At 41.5% G+C, this 22,943-nt stretch overlaps 1 protein-coding gene across 2 annotated transcripts in view; it reads right to left on the reverse strand.

The window, feature by feature from the left end:
• The window catches only part of MARCHF3 (membrane associated ring-CH-type finger 3), a 311,126-nt gene that overhangs the window by 67,214 nt on the left and 220,969 nt on the right, over window positions 1-22,943 (reverse strand). Inside the window, exon 5 of one of the 2 annotated variants that reach the window (XM_069227269.1) lies at window positions 17,464-18,821. The exons of the other annotated variant lie outside the window; for it this stretch is intronic. Coding sequence (XP_069083370.1) covers window positions 18,603-18,821 — 219 coding nt within the window. The 3' untranslated portion in view covers window positions 17,464-18,602. Of the gene's footprint in view, window positions 1-17,463; window positions 18,822-22,943 lie in introns of those variants that run through there. 2 annotated transcript variants of the gene reach the window in all.

The following is a 22,943-nucleotide window of genomic DNA, read 5'->3' on the forward strand; positions in this document are numbered from 1 at the left end:
TTTGCCTGGTTTCTGGATGCAACTTGGACTGAAGTGCACTGGGATCCTGCTACCCAGGCCCATAGTCCCAGTGCCAGTGTTCTTTTCCTAAAAGTGCAAAAATATTGACATAATTGGCAACACCTTTAGCTGCCACTTTAAGTCCCTAGTAAATGATACTTAGGTACCCAGGGCATGGGGTACTATGGGTAGGATCCCTGCGGTCCGCAGCACAGACTGTGCCACCCTCAGGGACCATGCATCCCAGTGCACATAACGCTGCCATTGCAGGCTGAGCACCCTGGTACAATCCTAAAATGCAAAACTGACATGGCACACAACCTCTGTGACCTGTCCACAACACACTGCATGCAATATAGGTAAGCCACCACTCTGGCAGCTTTTCCAGCCTTAAAGCAGGTTGCAATGTAATGCATGTGAGGGCATAGGTGCATGAGCAATATGTCCCTACTGTATCCTTGCCAAACCTGGGACACAGTAAGAGAACAGAACAGCCATTTTAGATGCATGTGCTGGAAACTGGTCATTACGAGTTTCTCAGCTAGATGATTGCCACTCTGAACCCTGGGTTGTTTGGTATCAAACAAGTCAGAACAATAAGTCCAAACTGGTACCAGTATTAGATTTATTGCAAAAGGTACCCAGGGGCCACCTTAGAGGTGACTCCTGCAAAAGCTAACTAACCCTGGCATGGTTGCTGGCCGGTCACAACCAGCCTGCTACCACCAGACAAGATTCCGGAACACTGAGGTGAGAGCCTTTGCTCTCTGGGTTCAGAAAACAAAGCCCTTCCTGGGTTATTACACCTCCTCCCCCAGGAAGGAAAATAGCCAATCAGGGATAGGGAAGTGACCTCTGCACACAGGAAGTAGTTACGAAGTGGGTGTAGCCACTCTAAGGTAGATGACCTATTGGTCACTACTAGGGACTCCGTTAAATGCGCACTAAATGCAGTATTCAGAGGGCACCCCCAGACCTGCAGATCAGATTCCAAGGACATACGAAGGTCAGCAACAAAGAAGACCCAAGGCTCGAGAACTGCAATCATGGTGCACAAAGAAAAAGGTGCCAAACCTTGCCTACTGCTCCCAGGACTTCAGAATTGCTGCTGAGGGATTGCATTTACATCGGACTGACTCTACAAAACCCCAGAAGACCTCCAACCTTCTGAAAATCACCAAAGATCTCCCTCCAGAGTGAAGGCATCACTTCCTGCAACAGGCAAGCAAAGACCAGTGAAGTCCAGTTCACTGACCGGCCGCTGACCAAGGTACCAGACACAGCAGCCGTACCAAATTCCACCCGATGGACCCAGAGGACAAATCGTGCAACAGTGCCAAGTTTGGTGGCACTGCATCCTCCAGTGGCTGAACCGTGCAATAGCCAGTGGTACTGGACCCCCAAATGCAGACATCCATAAGAAAAGTCTACTCCAGACTCTTCAAAGACCAGAAGCAAGCCCCAGTCGAGGGGCTTCGGGACACGTAGGAACCACCCCCCAGAATGAACCTGCTGACCTGCAATCTATCCTCAAATTGACCTGCCTCCTGGCTCCTAGGGCACCTTTGCGCACAGTTCTAGGCTCACCTATCTGCTCTGCAGCCGACCTCCCTGGGCCCTGCACAGAGAATCAGCTGTGCTCTAAGGGTCCCCTACCCCTTGCCACTTTTACACTCCAAGGGGACCCACCGGGCTCACCCTGAAGTCCGCCTGCGTAGTACTTTTCCAAGTGGCCCCAGGCAGCGGTCCTGCACCAACTCCAAGGACTTTTCAGCAGCTGCTCCCGCCAAAACCGGAAGCCACCCGAACTTCTCTGGCTGGTCCACAGGACACCTCGCCGACCTAGCCCTAAAAACGAAAGTAGACTTTGGTATATGTATTGCCTGATTTTATAAGCATTTTAAAAGTTTTTTCCCCATTGATTCCTAAAGTGCATAACTACGCACAAAAAGACTATTTTTGCTAAACTTTGAAAAATTGAAAAAGTACTTACCCGATTTTGATTATCTTGTTCTTACATTTTTTTAAATAAAAATCTGAAATACGTTTGTAAATCGGTCTTGAGTCCTTCTTTTGAGTGTGTGTCCACATTTATTGATACTGTGAGGACAACAATGCTTAGCACTTCACCAATATTGATCTAACAGCTTGACCAAGCTACTATAAAAATTAAAGCATTAGGTAGTCTAATTTCTCTGTAAATCAAGGTGGGGTTTGCTTGGGGTCTCTGGACAGTACACATCATTTTGTTACCTATATAGATAGCCAGCCTCCTACAATAAACATACACAGAAACCTGATTTCCACAAGTTATCATTTGTGTGCTCTATGGTTTTCTCAGTAAGACTGTATGTCTGTGCAAATTTAGCAACCATTTCATTCTGGGTCAGATAGTGGAAAAAACCATTAAAAAGAGGTAATGATAATACATGCTGTTTAAGATTGACAACAAAATGAATAGATTGGCTCGTTTCTTACAACGCTATTCACCAAAACAGGGTTCATTCACTTTCTCTTCTGCGGTTACGCCACCTCACATTAAACAAAGACTAAAAGAGAAAACATGTATTTAGCAGGTAACATCTTGCTTATGCATAATACACCTCTAATGTGTAATGTAAAGGTTGACTGGCAGCTTCCACTACCAAGGATGTCAATCAAATGTTTGGATCATAGGTATGCAATGAATTAACAATATCAGGTAGCTGAGTTATCAAGCAGTTCCAAAATTATCTGTTTACAAGTTATCAAATAAATGCAAGAAGTCCATGGCTGAGTCAACAAAACCTGGCAAGAGTCACAGCAATCAAATGGTTAATCCTGTTTTATGTGTGATAGCTTCTAGCAATATGTTCTCCGTTGATTAGTCCGGGTTCTTCAAAGTCTACAAAACACTGCATACAAGAACTATCAAGTGGTGCAACTTGGAGACCACGAGTAATTCCAAAATCCAAATCTACCTTGAAGGCTAAGAGAGCTCAGGGGGCATCAGCAAACCACGGTCTTCCTTACAAATAATCCTAAGTGATTTAAACAGAACTGATTATCAGTGACCTGAGAAAGACGGAGGTTGTGCTTCTGGACCTACTATTCTCTCTTACCACATCCTCTTTATGACCTACCTCTGTAAGAATTTCCATCTGAACCCCACCGACTAGGTCCACAAGACAGCTGCATTTGAAACAAATGGTTCTTTAAACCTCAAGATAATGTGCTTAACAAAACAGCTTCCACCTTTTTGTGATGCCTTCTGTTATTCATCCCACTACTGCTCCCGTGCACCCTATTTCACTTGTGCATACAGTAGTAATGCGCTTGTGTCAGCAACTACCTGGACCTCACTGGCAAGTCTTGAAAAGATCTTTAGTGAGTGCAAAAACCATGGTGTCAGTCTGACCGTTGGCACGAGTCAAATTAACCACATAACTCTTACTTTAAATTAAATTTCACTGTCCCACTGCCTCTTATTGCTTATCAATCTTTTTTTTCATACAAAAATATTTAAGCCAGTATAACTGTCACAAAAGGCCTTTTGTTGTTTAAGTCCAGAATCCGAACTCCACTGCCAAAATAAGCTCACCAGATATCTCAGATAAACCTCCCACAAAAGGCTGTGCCTACTTCCCTTAGGATACCAACGCTTTGCTAGAAAAGTCCTTCACACACAAGGCACTATGTTTCAGCATGGCTTCCCACGGCATCACAGACCAGGAACTCACCTGTTCAAATGGGGATGTGTGTTACAACTACCTGGCACTAGTTCTTGGTCCTATAACTATGTCTGTATTCAGGCTGCCTTGCATTTCTTTTTTCACAATAGCAATAGAGCTCTGAAGAAGCTGCGGGCAGCTTAAGCATTACACATAATCCCAAAAATCATTAACAAATAAATGTGTCGGAAGTCGGAAACGTTTGTGAGACAAGTAAGAGTCTAATTTAAAATTGGATCCCTAGCCTAAAAAAACAGCACTTGGCTTCTCTACTATAGGGTGGTCGAAGAAGTATAAGAAGCAGGACCTGTCTGTCCTTAGAACGGCTAACACTCGTTATCAGTCTTTTCAGGAGTGGCGGCTACTATCTGGATCACTAAGGACTAAACTTTCTCTTATGTCACCTGTTTGAACTATCCCTACAAAAGAATATCTTCCTATTACTTTGCCCTATCTCCTCATCTTCGCCTACCACAGCTGTGTCTTAGCACACATGTATGTATAATTGGTTCAGATGTAATGCATTTTAATACTTCATTACGGCTGGTGCACTGGTACACTTGTATGAAAACAATAAATTAATTTACATATACTGATTATTATTACTGGACTTGAGCTTTTTGTGAAAAATGTGGACACCTGCATCTTTCAAAAGAGGTGCACTGAATTCATAATTTTTTACCAACTATAATCTTCATATTCAGAAGTGCTACATTATATTTCAGACTATGGAGCGAGACTCAGTGACATTCCAGAGTGCCTTTGACTATAGTCTTCAAGCCGTTGTCTGGATCATGCTCAGAGAATTGGAGGACTCCCCTGAGAAATTACATTACAGTTTCCATGTGACATTATAGGATTTAACAAGTAACTAACTACTTTCCTGTTACTACTGCCCTACAGTCTGCAAACAAAAAATCTATTTTAGTTTCAAAATGCAGCTCTCTAAACACTAGCATTGGAATTAATAATGGTGAATAATTGAACAATCCACTATGCTTAAATGTACTTCTGAGTATTTGTGAACAGTTGCTGTACATGAATTATTTAGGTAAATATCTTAGAGGTCCTATGTCAATGTCTGCTTATACCTCAGGGATAAAGGCTGGTGGCTGCTAGATAGCCAATGATGTTTACTGCAGCCTATACAACAGGCACTGCACACTTCGCAAGGTCACTTCAGGTTTAATACTATGCTGCTTATGCTGTTTGGTTTGACACAGACAGATTTAGCGATCTGGAGGAACATGCGATCAGTTGTTCAAATAAGTACATGAAGAGCGAGGAACAGAAAAGAGAGTGGGCTTTGTGTCAGCTTTCTTCAGCCATTACTTTTATGTAGTTTTCAACGCCCGCCATTGTTTTGGTGGGCTGTCCATCAGGACCAGGGCATTACAAGGATGATCAATTTCCCACATTTGTGTTCCTAATAGGTTTTCGGTGATAGTGCATCAAGTTGACTACAGAAGCTGCATGATTGTTCATTTTAATTAAGGACAAGTGTAAATTCTTTGATGTATTTACTTTGCAGACAGCTTAATTGCTGATTTATGGCTTTTGTCTAGGAAGTGTTTGGATACCTTTCTAACCACGTTTTAAGAATCAAGGGCCAGGTTTAGCCCCTGACAGAAGGAAGTTCCCTTCAAGGTACAAAAAGTTTTGTGGATGGCCGCTGTTGATTTTGACAGCCTCCACAAAAAATTTTTGTTCTTCAAAAACAAACTCTCAAAATGAGTTTTCGCCCAGTAGTCTCTGAGTCACTATTTTTTTTAGTCCCTCGCTGCTGGGTTTTTACCGGTGGTGATCGGCAGAAAAAAAATACGATTAGATCGATCACTCTATATAGATCGGACGGTGTGAGGGATTTACTCAAATAGCCTCTACTCCATGGGGCTGTTGGAGGTAGCTTTCCATCAATGAAACCAAAAGGGATCTGTTGGTGGAACGTTGATGGTTCACCCATCTGTAAATGAGGCAGGCAGACGGTCCATTTAGAGGACAGCGTACTCTGTCTCATTTGAGACAGAGGCTCCTGTCTGCCAAACTCTAAATCAACCCCCAAGCAATAAAATCAACTATAAGGCAAAGAAGCAGGTCTTTTACTGCAGACCCTACATGTCCTCACACTCCAGGAACCAAATATTCAAGGAATCTGACTTACTTTCTGCAGGGAAGTGTGTCTTTATCACCTTTCAATAACAGCAAAATGCCTCCTCCGGGAGGTCAATGCTATTTCTTTGCCACCACTGCTCTATGGGATTTGAAGAGAATCAACCATGTGTTTTGCCTTTGAAGTCAGATTATTTGTGATGCTCACTTCTACACCTCTGTTTAAGAGAGGTACAAATGAAATGCTGCATACAATCTACCCAGGGTCCAAAACACTTTATCGGTCCAACAACTTTGTTAAAACTCCATGTGCATATTTAAGAAGAGAATGGAATCATCATAACATCTACTCAACAGGTTCCTGTCTGCTTTTTATGTTTTATGGGCCCACATTGCAACCTCTGCTTTTTTAAATAAATCTTCTATCATCTGTCCTGCAGCATTGTGATTGGCTCCTTGTCAACTGACTTTCCTGTAGTTACCAAACGCTGCACGGATTTCCTTTTTGTAAACTGTGGTGCTACAATTGCCCTGGATTGTCTCAATTGAACAGTAGGGTTGAATGTGAACACAGACTCAACAGACGCCACCTTGGTCCTGACAGGGGGAGTTACGCTCAAATCAATGTGTCTTGCAAAGACCATTCTCAAACACCAACACTGTTGGATGGTCAGAACACACAAGGGAATGCTTCTTCACAGACTGGGAAAAGAAGGTCATATACACCGGTCATTTCCTCTAAAATGCTGTCATTCATTCCAAGTATCGATTATCCTTTTTGTTTTTAATAGGTTCAGTGTAAGTCTCTTATACTCCTACCTGAACCTCTCGAATCTGGTGAGGAACAGGGCACTAGGTGGTCTTCAAGAATCTCAATGTTTGTCCCATAATATTGGCTGGTAAACGGTTGGGGTTCTCTTAATAGGCCATGTCATAAGGTAATAATTGGATTGTACCTGCACGCACTCTCACGCTTATGAAGAATGTGCAACAGCCACTAGACGTGTTGCTTTCCGTGATTCAACCTCTTTAGAATGGAAGATGGCTTTTCTAATGGGTATTAGACAGGAGAATGGGAGCAGGACAGTCTCCTGCTCCAGAACACCTTCATGTTCCACAGAAACAAGTTATACTCACTCAGCACTCACCCTTCCTTCAATCCACATAAAGCAGGGCATTCAATTTCCACATCTTCTGGGTATTATCCTGTTGTGTTATGAGCTCAAGCAGAGAGTGGGCCTTCTGCAGGATCCGAGATATCAAAGTTCTGTTCTGTGCAGAGCTGAAGAGGAGGTCATTAGTAACAATGCAGCAAATGCGGCCCACACTACAACACCAGAGTTACAATGGGTTAGGGAGGTCTGCAGGCCGGAATAAAGTGCATTAACTCAATGTGCCTATGTTATGCCGCTAATCCTGCATTCGCGCCCTTGACAATATGAGCCCTATACTGTAACATAGGTAACTAGTTTATTTTATTGTGGCTGTTACTCGCTACACTGGGTCCTCCGTTCTTCTGGCACACATTGTTTGTTGTAGAAGTAATTAGGATGTTAGGCCTTTATGAACAACTGTCAAAGCTTTGAACTCAGTCTGTGATTGCGCTGACAATTAGTACTTTCCGAGTGTAGGACAAATATATTTTCGTCGAGGAGCCCGAGCACATAGTTGCTGCTGTTTGTAAAAAAATAAACTAAAATCCATGAAAGTAGAAGGCTTGAAAGTCCAATATTAACAGGCTAGGTTGGTTCGGAAAACTGAGTAAAACCTCGGGATCAGAAATTCAGATGCAGGTAGGGTAACACCGGTCTTTCACCCTGCAGGAATCAGGAACAGTTGAGTTCAGTATTAGAATTGCTGGTACTTTACAGCACAGCCGACTTGCAATTCTATAGGGAGAAGTGGAGTATTTTAGAAAGCTGCTAGAAAAGAGCAATAGTGAGTTCGTTAGAGGCAAGCACAAGTCTGGGAATGGAAACAGTTGTTTCTCAAAGGCATTGATATTTCAGAATAACACTAACACTGGATGTCTACATCGAATAAACTCAACAAAGCGGCGGTCAGGCTGAAGGGACGTCCGAAGAAGGCGGCACAGTTCACCTGTAAGCATCGAAATAAACCCACAGTGAAGCATGCAGTTTGAGTCATCGTGAGGGAAAGCACGCACGATGCGAGGGTGTTACTGTTATTAAGTATAAACTTAGAAATACGTGCTCATCTGTTTTTTACGAAGAACAAAAACGACAAAAAAATACAAGAAATGTGCGACACATGGCTACCACAACAAGCGTCCTCTGAGGAGCTCCCACGGATTGGAAAACGTGATGCGGGGTGATAATGGGACTCCCAATGCCATGCAATATAGCAACGCTCCTGCTCCACAGGGAGAGCGTGCCTCTTCCAGCCCACGAGGCCAACGCAAACACAGCTCGTAAACAGCACGCATTCTGTTTACTGACAGCCTGGTGGGGGCCGCGAGACCAACACGGTACTCAAGCGAGAGAGCCCCCGCAGCGGCTGGGGAGCAGGGATTGGACACTGCACTGATAAGAGTTAAATAAGAGATGGTAACATTTTAAGCTATTCTTTTCAGTTTTTGGTAGAATATTAACAACTTCCTAGAATTCCATTTGAATTCCCTAAAAGTCAGAAATGTAATCAAAACATAGGCATAAACATCGGTGACTGCACTACTGAGTCTTCGAAGCACACTTTCGTAATCGAGCCCTTAGTTCGTGAAAACTGAAGCAAACATTTACCAGCTAAGCAAGCGCACGGCGCACTGAAGCCAGAATTATCAATCATGTGCTTGTTGTAGCGGTAGTTAGTATGTTAGGCCATAAGCTGCTTTATGAACAACTGCCCAAGCTTTGAAATCAGTCTGTGACTGCGCTGACAATTAGTACATTCGGAGTGTAGGATAAATATGTTTTCGTCCAGGGCCTGATTACGAGTTCACTGGAGGGAAAGGTTGTATGTATCACACCCGAAAAAATCTAAAATAGTGGGGTCCAGATTTTTTCTGGTGCAATAAATAGTACTCCTACCAAGTTATTCCCATTAATAAGGAATACAAATCGGAATTTGGTGCTCCCTGCACCAAAATCCACATTTCAGTTCATAGCGGGTATGTTAAATTCCCTCCCAAATTTAAAGAATGCAGCAAACATAACACACTGGGTAATTACTGTCTGCGATAAACACTGCACCAGTTATATCTGCGATCTCTGCGCAAAGAGGCGTTTGTGCACAAACCGCAGTTTACCAGTCTCTCTCTACTGGTCCTTGCCACCGAATTCAGCAACAGAAAGCCTTTGAACCTCTATTTCAGTAGTATCCTTCAAAAGGGCACCGCATCAACCGGTTTTAGAGCAAATAACTATACCTGGGAATGGTACCACGACGAGTCTCCAAAAGAAAGAGAAACCAAAAAGGGTCACCAGCACCAATACTCTTTTCATTGGACTAATGGTATGCTGATCCACACTTATTAGGTGCGGATACTTGGAACAACCTCGTTTTAAAGGGTATTAACCTCAACCAAATCAGATTCATCTAAAAAACGTTTTTATGACTTGCTGATTGAACATTCGATCAGGTTAAATACTGTACCCTTCATAGTTGTGGTCTAGTATCCCTGAAGTTAAAAAAAAAGACTGCTGGAGGGATTTTATGTAGATCCTAAATGGCAAGCAGGAAAGGCTTTGGCCCGCCCTTGGGACAGTGTTACCAAAAAGTGATTCATGAGATGTGACCTGAAGTTAGTAACCTGGAGGTCCATTCATTATTGGTCAGGAAAAAGTGGTGACCTTGCTATGAAACCATCACCACCAGCAACATCTTTGAAGCAAGTAGGAAATACTGGGGAGCGTTACCTCCATCAACACCACACACAACCACATCTCCATCATCCATAATTTATAAAATGTGACTGGACATCAAATTTTAACACTTGCATTCTTCTACTGGTCTAAAACTGTGTTATAGTTTCCTAATACCAATTGCTTTCAAGATGGCCTTGAGCCGGATTGAGACTACTTTTCTCTAAGAGTTTTAACTAGAGAGGAATGTTAGAATTTGACCAATGCTTCCTGCAGCCTTTTGGGTAGAATGGGCCTTTTTAATAGGTATGCTCATGAATCCTCACGACTAGGCAGCATGAACAGTGCCAGAAGTAAAGAACCATTGACAAATTCAGTACTGGCAGGAAGTAAGAGGCCACATAAGAATGAGACTGCATAAATGTGAGAAATAAAAGCATCCCACCTCATCCTCTGAAAATCTGCATTTTGTGTATATTGCTGGCTACATGAGTTGAACAGCTAGGCTTATGCCACACAATTTTGGCAATTTTACAACATCCTGCTACACAGGACATACCTAAGAAGCTCATCAAATTCAGGTCTAATCATATCTCAATGTCACCCAAACATGTATGGGAATCTTGGAGAGATGATCCTCCTTATTCCACTCAGTCTAATCCTCACTTGTGACTGTCCATGTTTCAACTGAACAAGGTAGATGTGACCTGTGTCTTGTCATGTAAAACCAAACAGATTCAGGATCAAGAACCTGCCACAATACAGGCATTTTTTGACTAGCAACCCAGTGGTCGGAGAAATGGGTATCTCTGAAGCTACAGTCAACAGCATCACCTGTGAGAGGAGGCGCTTTAATAAATCTACCTTAATAGGTGATGCTGCAAGGGTGCCAAAAGTTTACAAGAGAGCACGATCTACCAGTACCTGGAAACAGTAGGCAGTGGCAGTAGAGGAGTTTGTGGTGGACCCAGCTGTTAAGACTACTGCAGAGGATTAAAACTGAGAGAAAGTGAAAGGCATCAAAGGTGTTGACATCTGACCATCAACAATGCTAGGTGAAGGCACCCAGAAACCAGCATCTTTGTTGGCACCAATATTTGTTGCTGGAGAAGGAGGGGAGTGGACAGTTCTCTTTGGAAAAACCCTCATCTGAATTCTATACCATCCAAGCAGACTGTGAGGTGGGGATTATCTTCCTTTCATAAGTAAGAGCGAAAGCAACAGTAGGACTCAAACCTCCTTGGAGGATTTTGGGGACAGGGGTTTGCTATTAAAGGGCGCAGGACCAATGTATTCTGAACTGGCCCAGAATAATCCTGTTTGGGAAAACCCTAGTAATCAGTGAAAGGACTCAGATGAGATTGAACTCCCTGCAGCAGTCAGTGCTAGGGTTGGGGGTAGCTCTTTCTTTTACAGTACATGCCTCAAACAGACATCTCCAGAGATGAGATCTCTAACTCGCAAGAAAATGAGTTGGTACCCAATACCAGGCATCAGCACCTTATCTAAGCCTCAATGTTAAGCCATAGCAATGTATTCCAGTAAGCTCCAGTCATCGGTGGCAACTCTCAGCCTCAATGTTAAGCTGAACTGTCACTAGAGAGTTACCTTTGTTGGAGTGGGAGCTAAAGTGACCCCTTCTCCTCCACTGAGGTTCCTTCCCCAGTAGAAATGGTCTGTCCAAAAGGAACTGGTCACTAGGACTTAGGCAAGTGAAATAATGCATCTACTCAGCTTCTGCTTGAGGAAGTCTCGGAACGCCCACCTGATTACTCAGACCGCTTGCTGGAAAAGAAATCACCTATTCAGCATAAGTGCATGAAGTGGAGAGGCCCAAGCACTGCCAAAAAGGTAAATGAGGGTCAGATTCCAAGAAATGTCAATGGACCGTCTGGTTACCTGGAAATTGATAATCCATGGCATGTGCAGAAATCAAAGCAAAAGGTTAAGGAATCTGACTGACAGGAAACTGCACTTGGTCAGAAGAGGTGCTAAGGTGCCAGGAACAGCTGCATGAATGGGCCAGGGTACGTTGTGCAAGCAGTGCAAATAGAGCACATGAAATAGACTGATCTACGGAGAATATGGTAGGTATTTAAGGGAAGGAGGCAGAGAGAATCATGGGCAGGGAACTGGTGAGCTGTGCTTACACCCAGGCATCCAAATTACATTCACAGTGTAAACTCACAGGAAAGAAATAATAAAGTAGTCCTTGAAACTACAAAGAAAGCACAGCATAAATATACTGTACTTAGTCCCTGCTCCACGGGACGAACAAAAGACAAAAAGAGGGACAATGAGGCAGAACTGACCAGTAGTAATTAAGGATTTTTAAAGGTCACTGAAACAAGCAAATAAAAAGCAGGGGGTGGCTTTAAGCCCACAGAGATGTACACTAAAAGTATACATGAGGTCGTACGTTTACATGACATATTTAATCAGAGAGAACTTGAAACTATGGCAGACACAGTCACTTGCTCTTGTACAGACAAACACTGACGATCGCCTTAGGAATCACAGTCGATATCATAAAAGAAGCAAAAGAACCACTAATCAAGTTCATGCAAATATACAGGAAGTGGCAAAACCAGAACACCTAGCCCTCCAACACAGCTGTATCATTAGAAACATCTGAAACCAGCCAATAGCAGTATGTAGAGAGAGACCACCAATCGCTTGAAGCGGACAGGAAATGAGTAAACACAACGCTACCGGATAATGTTAAAACAGGCCACACTTTTTTCCAGGGTGAATACTGCACTGTCTAGTTCATATTGCTGGAAAAAGTTCTAAGTAGATTGATGGGGATTCAAAACTATCTTATATGGGTGTTTAATGGATTATATGAATGAGATCACATGAATGCAGTTAAACTGTTAATAGCCTGGCTCTCCATTAAGAGCCAGTGCTAGTTCAAAATTCTGTATATCTAATGGCAAATTATAAATCAACTGGCTCAAAGGTATTTAAAAGTCATTCCAAAATCCAACATGTCTTCACGATCTTAACTGTCAACAACCTAACTGTGCTCATGCCCTAGTTGCTTTTTTTTAACCCCAAAACTCTTAAGTCCCTACTGCTATACATTTTGTGAAAATACAGGACCTCAAACCAATCTTTTTAGAATAAAAATTATGTGTTTGTTAATTAATTGTTTATTCAGGGCATAACTGACATCCTACTTCTTCCAACTCCATCTTGTGAGTAAATCAGGTCTATCTATCTTTATACCAGTAGGTAAGGCCACTGGAATGATGTGATTCTGTGGCTGCAGCAGTCTCTGCACCATTATGATTTTGCCGCATTTGATGCATAATCCTCTGCTGCATAATCCGCACATTTTATAAAAAATACACATTTTATTTCTAGCTCAAACCGATCCAAAGTGACTCAAGACGTGGCAAAATGTGCCCCAGTGCAGTGGACGGCCCTTCGCAAAGGTTGACTGGTTATCTTTCAGTTGCTTATTGCTGAGTTTGGTTGCTATACTTGTACTAATGAGTACTAGCTGCAGGAACAATGAGAATGACCTGAATACAAGTTACTGGTGTACGTGGGACCTGTGTTTATGGTGCTAATTGTTTAGCACAAAATGTGTACACGTATCATTTCAATTTTTGCGTTAAAATATAGAGCTAAGTGCCAGATTTGCATTTCACATAATTGTCCACAAATGTTGCATAATTACACAGAAGCAAATTGCTTGAAGTTCGTACACCCCTACAGTTCTAAGAAAAATGTTGTAAAGACTAAATTAACACACAATAATGATCTCCCCAAGATACTAAGGATAGAGCTAACCTTAGTCTCGAACTCTCACTGTGTTCCCAGCTCTCACTCCAACCAATACTGTGCCTCTGCCTAACTCTACCAACCCACCCATGCCCCAGGTCAATCTCTATCCATCTTGTTCTGTATCTCCCAACCCTTTCTGTCTTCTCTCCTTTCACCCTGCCTTTTCATTTCTGTGAGACTCCCCTTCTCTGTAGGATGATGCTGGAAGAATTTTGCGAGTGGGAATGCTGGCAAGGGGTATCAACTCACTAAAGACACAGGGATGTGAAAATCCACAAACAGTTAACCTTATTGACGGTTTTGGCCATTTACTGTAGAGTAGTCGTGCAAGGCCTGTTAGTGCATTTTGAACCAAGTTTTACGAAATGCATGACTAAAATGTGTATAGTACGTTATTGTCCAGAAATGTGCTCATGGATCGGCATTCCAATCTGTGGCAAAATATTGCACTTTTTCACAGCACAAATTTTGTCTGCTAAAACCTGGCAGAATTTGTAGTGGTATATAATGCAATATACTGAGACCTGCAGCTTTGAACATAGGAAAACATGTTATTACCATGATATCCTCATTCTGAGGTCTAGAACTCGAAATGGGTAGGCAACAACACACTAGGTAAATATCACGCCGCAGCCGACTTTACAGGGTGCGGTATAACCTCCTTGTATAATGTAAGCCTCTTAATTTAATGAGTCCCACTGTCTTTCAATGTTGCTGACGATTTTTTAAAAATATTTGACAATTTTAGTTTGTAAATCAAGCAGGTGTTTTTATTTACGTGTGCCATAAAACAGTGGCAAAAGGAGCTATTCTTCTTTTACACTCCGCAGTACTTCATTACGAGAGTCAGGAGGGTCAAGTGGCAAAATTAATTCACGTTTGACTCAGAAAAAGGAAAAGGAAACATTATATTAAAATAACTTCCAGCAGCTGGTTATAAAAAAACTATTTGACTGTGACTGAAAGTTAGATATTACAAGACAAACATGCAAAGGCCACTTTTTATGTTATTTTGAGAACTTCAAGGTTATGTGGGAGTGTTGAAACGCATCCACACTAGGGGTGGGCGGTGAACTCCACTCGCGGAGTTTGCAGAGTTTTTCCCACTCTGTGCTCCTCTTAGAGCGCAGCGTTCTGAAAAACTCTGAGGAGCGGAGTTTTTTCCTCATTTGCACTCACCAAAATTAAGTTGGCGAGCGCGAATGAGGAAAATCTTACTCCCGACCAACTCCCAGCGAGATTTCTCAACCCCTGTGGTCGAGGATGGTCGCTATGCTTGCATTGAGAAACCTTCCATTCGCATTGAGGAAGCTGCCACTCGAGTCGAAAATCTATTTGAGCTGTAGAAAAGAAGCAGCACCCTTTTGGGCTGCGTGTGGTACTGCAAACACCCACCACTAAAAAACTGTGCTAATGGCGTGACCTCATGCACTCCGCCCAGGCCATAGTTCCAGTGCCACTGTGAGTCCCTACATGTCTTTGTTTAAGAACAAGAATGCTCACATCTTGCTGTTTTTCTCCATCCCTCTGCTCTTTCTCCCACTGTTTTCTTTTCAGATCTTCTTGCCGTGTCTCCCACTCTCTCCACATGTGCTGCAATATTTCCCGGATCTGGATGTCTTGGATGTTCTCCAGCATTCTAACCTGAATGGTTGGGCTGATGCCAGTGCTTGGGGTCACGTTTTAATTGATCCTAATATCAATAGATTTATTATTGTATGCTGACAGTCTGCCAGATACCAAATAAAAGAAGTAACTTGGCCACATCTGAAAGACAAACACACAAACCTCACATCTTCTAAACAAACAGTGTCACCTTTGTTTGTAAAACGTAATTTTTTAAATGTATATTGTGTAGCATATTGCTTTCTTTAATGATAGCCAGTAACAAGTCACAGATTAATTTAAAGTTCTTTATTCTGCTTTTTTCAGAAGAAAGGCCATTCTTCCTTTAACGAAGGAGTATTTTTAAAGCACCATATCGCTTGCACAAGATGATAGAATGGGTATCTGGAAGTAAAAAAAAAAAAAGATTTCTAGTAATGTGATTTTACATAAAACATTTTTATTGCTGAAACCCAGGGATAACAAGCATTGGTAAAGCAAGTAGTTCTCGCCTTTGGGACCTATCGCGATGCCATTGGTCTTTGGCAAGGCTTTAAGTGAGATGAAAAAGTGGGTAGTCCCGGAAAGGAGCAGAGCCTATATCAGTAAGGGTATGGCTTAAATATATATACTAAAATTTGCGTATAGCATCACCTCATCCACATATTTGCATAGAAAAAAACAACTGCAACCATAACCATTGCTCTGTGCGCTTTACAGAGAGGCCACAGATTGAACCACGCTTTGTGACACGATTTTGCCCCACTGAAGGGTACTGAGAGAAACTGACACTGCCTTCAGCCACAACTCAATTGTGCCCCATTGTAAACACCTGTATGTGACCCTATTCAAATAATGCACTGTGCAAGAGTAATATACTGCCTGAAAAAAAAAAAAACACAACCACCTCGAAAGATCACACACTTATAAGGAATGCAGATTAAGCAAAGCATGTGAAATATAAACAGGAACGACATGGATTACCTCAATGTTTTTCACACTCATTGTTCGGAAATCGATCAATGTTTTTGCATGAAAAGTTAAGGACATGAATACTGGGCCTGAAAGTCTGTTTTAAATTACTACCGGGCCTGAGACCCAGAGAAACCCAGCCCACTTAAAGCCCTGATTTCAGCACTACTATACAGTATCCCTGATGCTGTGCAGCATGGCTAAAGGGTAAAAAAAAAAAGTCAATACGAAGTGTCTGCTGACTTCATTTTGTAGGGTGTGCGCAGCACGTATGCCTGTGCCTACAAAACATGAGAATCATTTTTCTTTTGGTTTATCCATCAGAGTTTGAACAGTAAATAAAGAAAATTGAAAAAGTATAGTAAAAGCATTTTATTGTTTTTTGAGCCTCGGATAAGGGAAGCAACACAGAGAATGCAGGTGAGGAAGGAAGCAATATGGGACGGCGAAGCAATGGGGAGATGGAGCAGAAGAAACGCAAGGGGGGCAGAAGCAACATGGAAAGCACGTATGGATGAGGAAGTATGTCTAGTAGGGGGAAGCAACACAGGCGAGAAAGAAAGGTCGAGTGTGGGTGAGAGAAACACAAGGTCTAGAAAGAGGAACATTGAGTTCTTTGTGGGGCACATAAAGGTGAAAAAGCAACACGAGGTAGAAGCACATGAGATCAAGCACAAAACTGAAGGAGTGGGGGAGAAGCACACAGGCAAGGCCAACAGGGAGCGCCAAGAGGCAGGTGGGAAGAGCGGTGCCTGAGGAAGACAGCTGGAAAACACATGTACTATAGATGAGTGCTTAAACAAAAAGAAAAAAGTACTGCTTCAAACTGAGCAGTGTAAGGATACAAGTAATGTGTCTATGCTACAGGGAAGGGACAAACACAGGAAGTGTAAGTAAAGATCACACAAGTGGACACATAAAAAGCAAGCAAATGAGAGTGGCAGTAGAGCCAATCAATGGTAAGAAATGAGCGGACACTAAGCCTACCATAAGCTGACAATAGGTCTTTTTGTCCCAACAGACAGCGTGCGCTGTCTGCTATGCGAGGCTTACTAATTAACGGCACAGGACAGTGCAGGACTCAGTTCTGTGCATTTTTACTGCGCTTCTTTAACTCGATATTTCACGGACTCCAAGAAGAGATGAATGAATAAAATATGACTCTATTTGTCTAGCCCTTAGGATTGTGTGCATTATGTTGTTTTTAATTATGGAATGCCCCACTAAATGCACATCATTGAAAAACACTCCCATGAGCTCGCTGGTGCATTATGGGAGGATTTGTCTACAATCTGCCAGGATGAGCAGCTGCAACACACCACCTCTAACCACCCATGTCCAAAAACTGGCTGCGTCTCACGCTTCAAAAGAAAGCAGAGAAGTTAAGTCTGGGAAAGGACACGCAACAGCACACTCCATAGTCTGGGAACTTTCTGCTGCAGTTATACTGTGGCTGGAGGTCACAGCTGAAGACAAACAAACTGGATGGGAAGACTTTCAAATCCGGGCTTTTAATAGCAGGGGTCAAAACAGAAAAACCTTTTCAGGATACTAAATAGGAAAACATCTGGCAGAAAGAGTTGACAGTACAAAACAGAGTTTAAGTAGGGCTGCATTTCACCTGAATATTGGAATTATGTGGCAATCGGCATTGCAGCGGGACTGACTAAATGATATGGCAAGGAAAGGGAAATTCTGCAGCAAGGGAGGCAAATTAAGCCGCACATTATGTTAAAACAGGTAAGTTATGTAACGTGGTCTGTTGCATCATTAGGTAGCTATTTTGATAATTTAACACATATCGACAGAAAAAAGGATTAGAAAACCACAGAAAATAAGTTTCTTATGAAAGAAAACTACGCCTTGATCAAACACTTCACAAAATGTCACTTATAAAGAAGGATTTTTTTTTACATTTTATCACAGCAACGCCATTTATTAACGTTTTACGTTTACTGTGTGTCCACATGGGAGGCTCTGGAAGCACCTCTTTTCAACAAGCCGTAGAACTGTAGAACAGTGCTGCACATTTCAGCTTTGTTAAGCGCCAGACCTTAAAACAGATGCAAATCGTTAGAGGTTGTTCAAAACAATGAGCATCCTCCCGAAGCCACTGCTGCTTATTGGCGTTGTGATGCACACAAATTGCATGAAAGGCGCAATAAATCAATTAACAGTAAAGAAGGAATTATACTTTTCACTGTATCATTTGGTGGGGTCGTTCGAGCTGCCTTTACAACCCAGCTAGCAATCGAGGACTTTAAAGCTATATGGGGAAAAATCACACCAGCGTTGGACAAAATAAACCAACAGATGACAAGTGGCCAGTTGACGCTTTCAGAGTGCGCAGTGTTGTCACGTATACAAGGGAAGTTATAACTTCACAGTGTAAAGTTAAACAAGGCCACCATCCTTCTTGGAACCCTTGATGTGTAAAGCACACAGTCGGGGAACAGAGAACTCTCCTTGAAGAAAGTTGAGCATATCTTCTTCAAAATTTCCTTGGCGCGTATCTTGATGAAGTTAATTGTAATTATGAAAACTTGAGAAGCAATGATTTTGTGTGTCTACTTTAGAAATCAATTTGATGCTATCTGTTGGCGAATATATATATTTTTATTTCCAGACCCCCAAGCACCAAGGGATGATCTTGCTCGGAAACTGAGCACGGTTTCACATAAGGTTTGAAAAAGGACATCTGGCTGATTTGAATGGAAATGGGATTTCTAACAGTTGCCCAGTTTATAGTTTTTAATAAAAACTGCAATTTGTTGACTTTGAGTAAATCATTCTTACGGTTCTTCAGGGTCTGAAAAAGAAAAAGTAGCCTTGGTAAATGCCAAGAATGGGCAACTGCATAATGAGAAGAGGTTGTGTATAATATTATTAGTAACACTTTTGGAGAAAATATGAGACAAACTCAAATGTTTAGTGTCACAAGCGCCCCTAGCCACCTGGGGGCTGGCACTAGCGATACAGGTACACTAAAGCCCACTGCAAATTTAACAAGCATAGGCAAAGTCAATAGGTCTGGCATTCGCTGCCAGCCTTCTGCCAATTCTTATTTTGTTTTGTCATGGTTTTTGCAAAACTTTATTGTTTGAAAATATGTCACGTCCTCAAAAAACACACATTACCAAAGTACTCCCTGGCATTGAAGGGAATTGCTTTGTGTTTGGACAAGTTCCTTGTGAAAGGGAGGACTGTTTAACTTGTAGTGAAATGGGCCATGCAGTGCCCCTTAATGCATGCTGGAGTAGATAGAAGAAAAATTTGAAAGACACCAACCTGAGACTAAAGGATGAAGTCTGGCTGAAACCCTTAGAAGTAACTATGGTACACACATACTTATAGTAAAATCAAAAGATTGTGACTAACACAAACCTACAAAAGCCACTCATTGCCTGCAAGCCTCTTGTAACAAAGAAAGAAAGGAAAAAAAGGTAAAGCGGATAGCAATGCAGAACGTTTTTCAAATGGACACAAGCTAGTATACTGTGAAATAGCAGCAGCCAGAAAAGCAAAACACTGCAAACGGAACGTACACAAGTATTGGCAGGAGATGGGACCTGATAAAGATGAAATGTGCCATGTATTTGCATCTGAAGTGTCCTGCTACCATATCAGGCTCTAAACACAAAGGTGTCACTAATGTAATTACACAATGATAATACAAATACTGGCACTGAAGGGAACTAGCTTGCGTGCAAACGTAATCCTTGTAAAATACCAAAATGCTTTCACTCAAAGTGAAGTTAACTAGTGGCTTAAGCAGGCTGACCCACTGATCCAGGCTACAGACTGTAGTGAGCAGAAGAAAGGAATTGAAACGAATGCACCAGTGAATATATGCTTTAATTCCTGCTTAGTTAAGATACATTGTTCACAATCTGGGCTTCCTTGCAAAAAAAGATCATATGACATAAACCAGGCTTTTTCAGCAAGTAACTTGCAAGCCACTGGTAGCTCCCCAGCTCTCTACAAGTAGCTCTCCTGTGTACAGCCAGCCTACTAAATTAGTAGCCATTGGTTGACTGCATTAATATATGTATAACAAAAATTTAAAGCATATTATTATAAATGTGTGTATTTTCAAAACGAATCAGCTGATGTTTGAAAAAAAAAATCAATTTCCAAAGTATATATAAAGGTAATCATTGAGTTATAAATCACAAAGCCTTGGGGACACATTAATATTATTACTACCTTGGTGTCAGGAGTACTGCAGCTACAGTTGGTATGTATTACCAAAGTACAGGCATTTCACATTGGCAACAGCTTTTTTTTACATTACTGCTGGCAACAGTGCTTGATGGACTGAGGCGATCACTGCTGGTAATGCTGCATATGGTGGCCACTAATGTAATTTTGCCTCCTACGGTCCTTATTACAACACTTATAACCATAGTAGCTCGTGATGATTTTCAATGAACTTAAGTAGCTCTTGATAAAAAGAAAAAGAGGTTGGAGACCCCTTACATAAACAAAGTGAATGTTCTTGCAGTTGACCAAAACTTAGGAAGGACTTCATACCCACAATAAGCATAAATAAAAATACTCTCCCGGAACAAGAAGCACATTACAGTATATGAAAAATATTCTTATGTCAAAGTGACAGACTGACTTTCCTTATTTAAATGCAGGAATTCTGATGTGATAAATATTGACCAATAATTGGCAGCGTAAACTGACTTATAGCACTGCTGGCATGCAACAAAGTATTGAGTGTGAGTTTCAACAACATTTTGTAAAACAATCTTAAAATAAATCAATTACCAGCAGAGTTAAAAGAGAATCACAATAATACAAACAATAGATCAGTATCTGTTTCATTTCATTAAGAGAAGAGGAAAATGTAATATATTCATGTCTATCTTTTCGTTCATGTTCAAAGGTAATGGCTCAGGAGTCTTAATATCAATTGTGTACCTAAATAAAAGTATACACATTGTTAAAATGCAGCTCCTCTCAGCTCATGTGTGGAAACCCTAGCTAAGGTCATCGTATTCTCATCTGATTTATATAAATCCCCACGTCTTGCCATTGGGTAGTTCCTGCCAACACTGCCAATTGCCCTCAGATGTTCTGGCAGTCTTGTATTTTTTTTAAATACAGTACTCTCCGCTTCTTTGCACAAGGGCACATCAAAACATACACTGCAGAATCAGATTTACAAGTCAAGACATTGTTTGTTGTGTGGCTACCTAGATTGTGAGGTTGACACTAAGAATTACAGCTTATACCACATTTTAAAACCTTGGAAGAATTGTACGTGTAGAAATTCGGTTTACAACTCAGCCATTTTCCCTGTATTATGTTAGATAAGTGACACTTTACTAGAGAGTTTCTCAGTGATCTAGCATTCCTAAAAGTTGTTAGATCTCTATCAGAACAACAATCTCCACTACTGTATCAATTTCAAAATGTATAAATGTTTATGATAAATCCAACAGTTTATGCCTAATCCTGTGTTTGTGTCTTTTTTGTATAATCAGATATCAATTCCGCTCTATTCTCACAATGAACCTTCTCCACTGCAGCTTTTCCAAGGATATCTTTGTTGTCTAGTTTCTTAACACCTTCTCTTTTTTCATTCACAAAGACTCTCTGGGGCTACTGTTCTTTCTTGCCCAGAGGAGTTCCCCATACATGGCACTCCATTACAAAGCAACAAGATGGAAGTTTGTTGCATGTAACAAGCTAAATCCTGCACTTGGCTTACTCTAGATTGTCGACTGTAACTCAATATCATATACTATTATTTTCAAGTTCCAACACTCAATTTTATTGCTAGTGGCGGCTTCATGTGTAAAAGACAGACTTAAGTTATTATGGTTAAAAAATTAGCTGAAGGATAGTGTATTCCATTTGTCGACTTTAGAAATGAAAAATACATCTATCAACGTAGCACAACTAAATCACCCACTATCAAAACAATCAATGAGGTTACTACCCCGTACCACCTGTTCCACCCACCAGACCATCAGCATACTGGCATAGCCAGCAGCACAACAGGTGCAGATCAGTCTTCCCTCCGCTGTCTGTAGGGGGAAAAAATTAAAAAGCCTTCCTATTCAAGCTACACTAAAATGTTTATGTTCTACAATGTCCTTAAACTGTACTGCTGTTGTACTCACCTGCGGTACTCATAAGCAATTTAAACAATATTGCTTTTTACATTTAATAACCAACACTTCACAATTTTGCTTTCCACTTGTTTACCCTAGTTCTCCAAGCTGTGAACTCTGTTACAGACTGAGCACAGGTGAGAGACAAAATATAAGAATAGGATAATATTCTACCTTTGAGGTGATACGGTGACTATTAATCCCTAGGCCCTACCCCATTGTGATCAGATTCCTGCAAGATCATACCTCAATGGGTTCATTTGTATTAAAATTAAGGCAATAGGTTTTGCGTATATGCCAATGAGGAAAGGGATGTCCTACAGGAGTTTGTACAGTTCTTCAACTCCAAATTCAACAGCTACTACATCATGATGACCTCCCTACCTCCTTGGAAGCGTGCAAATACAAGGAGACTTGACAACTATTTAATTCCATTACAGAGGAAGGCTTACAACAGATTATCATAAAAACAAACCCCTCAAAACAATTTGAGGCCTAGTCCCTGGTAACACTGTAAAACACATTTTCCTCACATGCTTCCCAACTGGACAAAATTGGTGAATTTTTCTCAGCCAAGGAACATTTCTTGACTGACTCAAAACTGAACAAATCACCCCTCTGCAGACATCAGTGACCTCAAAAACTATTGCTTGATCTCTAACATGCTTTTCCTCTCACAAATCATTGAAAGACGTGTAACAGAGCAACTCACCAAACATCAAAATCTATGAACTCCTGGACGATTTCCAATCTGGTTTCAATCAAGGCTTCAGCACAGAAACCGCTCTACTACAGGTGGTTGA

Source organism: Pleurodeles waltl, chromosome 1_1 (assembly GCF_031143425.1).
Source record: "Pleurodeles waltl isolate 20211129_DDA chromosome 1_1, aPleWal1.hap1.20221129, whole genome shotgun sequence".
NCBI classification, from domain to species: domain Eukaryota; kingdom Metazoa; phylum Chordata; class Amphibia; order Caudata; family Salamandridae; genus Pleurodeles; species Pleurodeles waltl.